This window comes from Pteropus vampyrus, unplaced genomic scaffold (genome assembly GCF_000151845.1).
Source record: "Pteropus vampyrus isolate Shadow unplaced genomic scaffold, Pvam_2.0 Scaffold11, whole genome shotgun sequence".
NCBI lineage: Eukaryota > Metazoa > Chordata > Mammalia > Chiroptera > Pteropodidae > Pteropus > Pteropus vampyrus.
Window position 1 is genome coordinate 12,920,717 of NW_011888792.1, and position 7,947 is coordinate 12,928,663.

The following is a 7,947-nucleotide window of genomic DNA, read 5'->3' on the forward strand; positions in this document are numbered from 1 at the left end:
CTTTCCTGGGGAAGCAGGAGAGCATGGGTACCAGGACAGGCAGCCTTTTGTAATGCAAATCAGGCTAAGTCTGTGGGCCAGACTGTTAAAGCACTGAATCACTTCGACTCTGTGAGGATAAGGAAGAAGTGGGCAGAGAAGTGGCAAGTTGCTTGACCTTGTTAAAGAAACAAGTAAAGAGAAGAATCATCACTGGATTACTCCAGTGGTTCACAAACCTGAATGGACATTAGAATCTCTTAGGCATGCCCTTAAGATGCAGAGTCCTAGGCCCCTTATCCTTAAATATTTTGAATGTACAGATCTGAATGACAATATTCAGCCAAATATGGGAATTCATCAAATTACAGTTAGTTCCATAGATTAACCTCTGAAGTAAATTTTAATAACAGAATATTATCAATTTATATTATTTCATAAAGTAATATTGTGAACCTGCTGGTTCAGAAAAACTGCATAAATTATAAAATCACAGATTTTTGTACAATAAATATGTTAATGTCTGAAAATGTTTTTTAAAACACAAATCCAAAGTAAGTGACATACAATTTCTTCAAATATATAAAGGGCTTTTTGAAAAAAAAATGAAATAAAATAGGTAAATGCTCTCAAGTTTTAAAATTCAAAATTTAAAAATGATAGTGATATTGATACTATAAAGAAAACAAGACACTGGTTTTTTATTTTAGAAAGTTCAAGTCTTTTCATCATAATTGAAGGAATTACAAGATCGATTAAATATTATAAGCATTATTTTCCAAAATTTTCCATTTTTTTAAAGGCAGCCACACACTTGAGCTTCTTGAATTATATGAACACATTCATTAGCAGTCTAAGACTCACCATCGTGCTTCTTCAAAAGAATCTGAGATGAACCACTAATAAAACAGGTTATAAGATTATTTGGATTTTATGATGAGTTGGTCTGCTGAACTCTAAAATTCAAAGAAGGAATTAAATTTTGCATTGTGCTAACTTGCTTTTCCATATTATGAAAATGGCTATTAAGGCTTTATTCTAAGGGATCACCAAAAAAAATCCAATTGTGTACCATGTAAAAATGGAGAAAATAATGGTTTACAAATAAGAGTTAAAGAACTAAGGGAATTATGGTTTTTCCTTTCACTACGGACTTCTCAAAATCAAAGCTGTTTTTCAGGTGAAAGTTACATTAAGAGTTTATGGAAAATCAAATCTGTAGTTTAAGAACTTAAACATCTTTAGATTTAAAAAAGGAATGAATAATACAGTTTTAAAAAATGTTGCTTTGAGGAAAAGTCTTGATTCATTATTTCATTCTTTCTAATAGCTGTTTCTTTGCTTGCTTATTATAAAAAATGCACTGTTATTGTGAGGACAATTTTTGATTCAGTTCCAATGCTCTTGTATCTCCATGAGTTTTAGCATTATTTACCAGCACCTGTGGGAAATCACATACAGGTTAGTATTTTGTTCATTAACAATATCTATATTTAGATTCATAGAAGCCAAGTTTGGCAAAGAGCAGTAAGCAATTTCAAGCTACACAAGAAAAAGTGACTATGAGCAATCCTTCAGTCATTTTTGCTGAAATAAATTGTTCAGCCAAAGCTAACATCAGATAAGAAAAATTTATTCAAATACCCAATTCGTATAGATGCCAACATTTTGATTGTTACCACTGTCAGCACTGTATGAAATTAAAAGCTTTGTTTGGCAGCTTTGTTTACAATACTGTCACCTCTAACTCCTTACCCAAAAAGACCATTTTATGCACAGACCCATCCAAATGACATTGCTCTCCTTTAAAACCGCAGCTTAGGATCAAGGCTCTATATTCTCAGCTCTTTCAAGAAACTTTCCATGATTTTCACCAATTACATAAACTAGAAGATTTAATTTCAGTTGATCATTCAATTATTAAAACGTTTTTTGGTTGTTCATTTTCAAACACTGTGAAGAGTCTGAGATTTTTCTCTACTTGCAAGCTAACAATTTAGCCTGCCACAATTTCATGTACACTGCCAGAAGACACAGGACTCCTGGGGTCAGAGACAAAGGTCTTTATTACTCATGGTACAGCAAACAGCATGAGCATCAACATATTTGTCCTTGCCCTCTGAGTCTCACAGGGGTGACATGGATGGACACATATAGTTTCCTACATACATGGTGGGTACATTACAAGAAGGAAACCCTGAGCCTAGGAGATTTGAGTCATTTATAATGGGCAGTAAACAGGTCTACCCTTTGCTCTGGAGGAAGACACTTATCCCTGTCTCTTAAGGCTGTCACTATGCACACATCCTTGAAAGACAGTCTGGAACAAAGAGTGGTCAGACCCTCTGCTCATAAGATATTGAGAACTACAAGAGACCCATGGTGAACTGTCTCCCAACACTCATACAAAGTTCTTCCTTTTTGGTTTGCAATATGTTTTCTCCAAGCATTGTTTTCATTAATATTTCTTTAATGTTATATGTTTCACTAAAAGGCAAATAGTATTTCGAATGCTGTAGATTTTAAAAATATTTCTCGTTAATTTTCATTATGTTTTAAAAATTGTTGGCTCAAGTTATGAGAATCTAAACCCAATACATGTCTTACATAATATACCTTTTTAAAAATCACTTTAGATATACACATGTTTATATATTTAGATAGCAGAGTATCCCATAAAAAGTAGAGTAGAACTTGTCACATGCATTTTATAAAAAAGACAAGAATAATTAAAATAACTTTTCTAAAGATAATATGGACACCCCGTTAAATCTTGCTACTTCTAATATATCTTATTTACCTATTTGCCTCCACTGCAATGGTCATAAACAGCACATAGCACCTTTGTCTATCTTCTCTTATTCTACATAGCACGTTAGGAGAATTTATTTCCTACAGGTTAAATAGATGGTTCTCAACCAAGAGCAATTTTATCTCAGGTACCATTTGGCATGAGTTGGGTAGAGGGAGAAGGACGGAGCTACTGGGATGGAGTGGTTAGAGTGGTTAGGGATGCTATTAAACATCTTACAATGCACAGGGCAGCCACCCTCACTCTTCCTCCAACAAAGGTCCAACATGAAGTATTTTGAATAAAATCAGTGACTTACATCAATGAGCTCATAATCATTTTTGGCATATAAGTGTCTCAGCAGGTACCAACGTGCAGTTGATACAATGGATTTGGGATACCCAGGCTGATACACCACTCTCTCCAAAAGTCGCCGTGTCTCTCTGGGAAAAAAGATATTTACATTTAGTCCAAAGCACATTAATTAACATAAAATATTTCATACACTAGTCACATACATATTATCTTTTTCACTTTTTTGCAGAAGTGGTGCTGATTACCTCATGAATTTTTTATTCATATAACAATAAAGGTAATAATAATGGTTAACTTTTATTATGTTTTTTATGTGGTAAGTACTATGCAATGTTTTACATATATGGTTACATTTAATATTCATAAGCTTGTAAGGCAGGTTGCTGTTATTATTCTCATTTTATAGATAAGCAAATTAAGATTCATTCCAAATATAATAAGGAAAAGGCCTCTATTTTAGGACCACTCCTGAGTGCTCTACCTCTAATATTTTTTGAAAATAGGCAGTAAATCAATCAATAAATAATACAAAGAGAAGATAAAGTGGAACAAGGAAAAATACTTAACATCTACATTAGAGGCGAAGTGTGTAATATCAGGCTTTTAGTATGTTTTCAAGAATGTGTACAATATGGAAACCCATGTAACAACAGGCTGACTTACAGCTGTGTTCTAATTTTTTCTTTCCTAATTTCCTAACATCTACTTCAAAAACTTCTGTACTGGTAGAAACAACATAAATAGTGGCAACTCAGAACTGCTGAATAAGAGGATCATATAAGTAGCATCGGTTTGAAGCAGGAACTAAAGAACTTGGCTTGAGGATGCTTTTACACAGAGATCACATAGTAAGCGCACTGTTTTTTTCTTAGACTGTACACTTATTTAAGCTGATTTTTGGTGGAGATAAAAATTATGAGTTGCTAATAGTGATTATGAGGGAAAGGGGTTTGAAGTCCTCTAAGTAACCCACAATGAGAATAAGCAGAAAGAGTTCATTGGGAAGTTTAAATTATAGTCTAAAACATTTCTTGGTGAACTCAGAAAAAAAAAAAAAAAAGCCATAAATAAATGGCACTGAAATTCCTGATCAGCCATAGGTCTTAATTCTTCCTTCACTCCTATTTTGTGATGTTGATGTGATCTTTACTATATATATTTATATGCATTAAGCTCTATGTCTACACTACCTATCCTGCTCCAGTAATGTATGCTTTGTGTTATGTGTGATATCCTTTAGAGCTAGATATTATTCTCAGAATACTGAAATATTCTTTACTGTTTTATCATCTACATGACCTATAAGTAATTTTCTTCAAATTTATTTCTGACCCTATCCCCACTCTCCAATAAAAAGACTGCTGGAATTTTTATGTTTTAATTTGAGAAGCTTCTGGATTTTCTAGATATAAAACCCATATTATTTATGTCACTGTCTTTTCAATATTTATTACTTCTTTTCATAGCTTATTGCCTTGTAAGAACTTATGTCAATCTAGCCTTGAACTTCAGTCTTTTTGGTTTTGTCTGTTTCTAGAATCCACGTTACACTGTTGGCTCATCCTACGACAGTAAAGAGCAAAAACTCCAAGGCCTTCTTCACTTGAAATGCTGTCATGCAAAACTGCTCACATTCTACATCTACATACCAAATTACTTTTTTAAAACAAATGTAAGACTTTCTCTTCTTCCTTATTGGGTTACTAGAACCTGCCTTTCCAAGTAGATACAGATATATGAATAATGACAAAGGTTGTTAAACTAATTCTAAATCTTTCTTTGCTTCCTAGAAGGATTAAAAGTAAAAAAATATTTTCAAGAAAAAAAATGAACAAAGGTCCTTCTCACCTTGCCCCCATTTTGCGGTTGAATTGTAACAAAGCTTGTAAAAGGACAGCCAGTGGACAAAAGCAAAGTTTCAAGGCCTCAGTTGTAGCTTCTTGAACCAAGGATGGCCAATGATCATTGGAAATGTTAGCCTGTAAAAATATAAGACAAATATCAAATCAAAGCTTTTGACATGTATACCTTAAAAGAATGCAACTCTCATTTCCCGAATGCCTACTTGTCCAAGTTGCCATGTAAATGCTACATGGCATAATTCTATAAAATGATTAAGATCTGATTCCTGTCCTTAAAGAGCTACAAAACACGATATACCAGGATAAAGGAAGGTTTCAAAGAGGAGATATCACTTAAAAAACAGAAAAATATTTGCTAAAAAAACATGCATTAGTTTATAACACAAGATGAATAAAATCTTATCAGTTACTAAGCCTATAGTCTACCAAATATACAAAACTCAATTTAACATGATTCTTTAACTGATAGTGATACATATAAAGTTCCACATTTCAAAAATTATCTAAGGAGAGAGGAAAGGCTAAAATAAAATATTCTAATAAAATTTCAATATAGAAAAATAGATGCAAAGCAGATCAGAGAAAAAGAAATCAAATCAAAGTCATCAATACTGAAAGCTTTAAGAATTTAACTTTATGGAGACTATGTGAAGTTATTTATACATTATTTAGGTTGCAAACATTCATTTCTTATAATATGTACTGAATCAGAAATAACACAAATCAGTATTTCCTAAGAAACAGTAACTGAAAATAAAATGAACACCCTACTGAACTATGTAAGAAGAAAAAAATACATTCAAAATCTTTCATTAAAAACTGCAAATGTAACCAAGATTTTATAATTACAGGTAGCTAGAATACACATTTTAATAAAGTTAATATAATGAGTCAACACACAGTCCATTTCAAACACTAAATGATAAAAAGAATATACATTAAAGCAATAAACTCTGAGAGTACTAAGGGTAATAGTAATTCATGTAATTAAGAAAGAGAAAGCTTTAAAGATAATGAATTTGAAAATAGAACAGAGGTTGGGAGACATCTTCTGTAAAGATAGGAGCAATGGGACCTTGAGTATATCTCACACACACAAAAAATAAGGCAGAGCCCATACTAATAAAATTATTCCTAATGTTTTTTTTTAAAAAAATAGTAACACAAAATTCTCACTGGTTGCTTTTATAATATACTCTCTAAATTCCAAGAACTCATATAAAGTATCATGTAAAGTTAGCCCATTTGTATTTGACTGGTGCCAGTGTTAAGATGATTAGCTCTCTAGGCCTGACTAATATTTAAAGCTGTTTTTCTCATCCAGACTTTCCTGGCTTTATCAGAGAGTCCTAACTTCATGGGTGGTCTCTTATCTGTAGGACTAGCTATGTAATCTATGGGGTCCAGTGCAAAATAACAATGCAGGGCCCTTTGTTCACAAATGATTAAGAATTTCATGACAGCGACTGCAGGGTAAATGCACTCTATTTCACTTAATCTTTTTCATATCCTCTAGCAATCTGGAAGCCTCTCTGCTGAGATTCCATCACTCCACTAGTGGCTCTACTTGATAGGATCTAACAGACTTCCTATACCAATCTACTCTCACACTTGGCATCACTCATTCCTAGCTCTCACAGGCTCTAGGAGTGCTGCTGATCTCATGCCAAAGAAACTCTCCTTCACTCCCTCCATCTTGTACCTAAGCATATACTCCTACCCACCTTTGGGATTCACCCACTGCTAATCATTCTCTCCCAGAAGCATGAAGTCACTTTCTTTTTTTTTGTTTTTAATTATCTATTACTATGTATATCTACAGCACCTGGTCTTCCTGGGTGGTCTCCCATCCAAGTACTAACCAGGCCTGACCCTGATTAGCTTCTGAGATCAGACATCGGGCTTGTTCAGGGTGGCATGGCCATAGACCATGGACCATGGCTCCACTGGGGCACGAACCCAGGACCTTCTGCATGTAAAGCAGACGTGCTAACCACTACACTGTGGAACCACGTCCATGAAGTCACTTTCCAAAACACTAAAAGTCTCTTTTTCTCTGTCCTAACACAGCAGGTGGAGAGCCATGGCTTCTGAAAAATGTGCCAGATACCTGTCCGTGTGCTTCTAGACAGGTGCCTCCAGGACCTCTGAGGTCACACATCAAGGCCTCCTGCTCTCTGGCAGCACTTCCTTCCTCATCTTTGTGGGAATCTCTGTGTGGAAATGTGCTGGAGAGGAGATGGGTGAGGCAACAGCACTCTCCAAAAATATTTCTTTACAGTCCTTCTCCAACTGCTCTCTTCTAATCCTTTGATAGCTTCCTTATAGATTAGTCTTCTACCTTCTTCAGAAATTGCTTTGATATCTCACTTTGGAATCTGATATTTAATATCTTAATTGAATCTTTTGGTTTACTATCCTGTTCATGTTATCACACGTACCGCAGCCTCTCATAAAACAGTCTAATTTAATATACCCCTCCTCTACAAAATGCCATCTATTTACCACAGAAACATAGCATCTCCTTATAATAATTGTTGGGTATCAAATCTTATTCACAAGATCAAAATAGGTTTGGATAGTGCTTTATTTAAGGTTTACAAATACATTTGTAAATGTTATTTCATTTGATATTCACAACAATCCTGTAAAAAGGCAAAGCCAGGTATTATCATCTTCACTCATAACAACAACAAAAAAGGGGGGGGCTCTAAACAGCTTCACTGGTTGAAGTGTTCAGTTAGTAAATAACAGAACCAGACTAAGGTTCTTAGAAACACTTTTGTGGTGGTAGTTGTGGGGTGGGGGGCAGGTATATATGGGTATTATGAAACTGCAAGCTAATTTCCTCATCTATAAAAGGGTTATTGTGCATATTAAATCAGTTAATATGAGTGCAGCACTATAATAGTGCCTAGCATAGGCTAAAGGCTATATATGTTTGCTATTATTGTTTTATTCCAGGTCGGATTTAACATCCCAGTATTAAGAAAAACAAAC

The 7,947-nt window shown here is 34.3% G+C and overlaps 1 protein-coding gene and 1 pseudogene across 11 annotated transcripts in view; both read right to left on the reverse strand.

The window, feature by feature from the left end:
• Positions 1 to 651: 651 nt before the first annotated feature.
• The window catches only part of TTC37 (tetratricopeptide repeat domain 37), a 76,084-nt gene continuing 68,788 nt past the window's right edge, over positions 652 to 7,947 (reverse strand). For all 11 annotated transcript variants that reach the window (XM_011378208.2, XM_011378177.2, XM_023523364.1 and 8 more), the window contains 3 exons: positions 4,934 to 5,064; positions 3,090 to 3,213; positions 652 to 1,420 (listed from right to left, as the gene is read on the reverse strand). In XM_011378208.2, the coding sequence (XP_011376510.1) occupies positions 1,346 to 1,420; positions 3,090 to 3,213; positions 4,934 to 5,064 (330 nt within the window). In that variant the 3' untranslated portion in view covers positions 652 to 1,345. The remainder of the gene's footprint in view (positions 1,421 to 3,089; positions 3,214 to 4,933; positions 5,065 to 7,947) is intronic.
• On the reverse strand, positions 6,761 to 6,876 carry LOC111732078 (annotated as a pseudogene).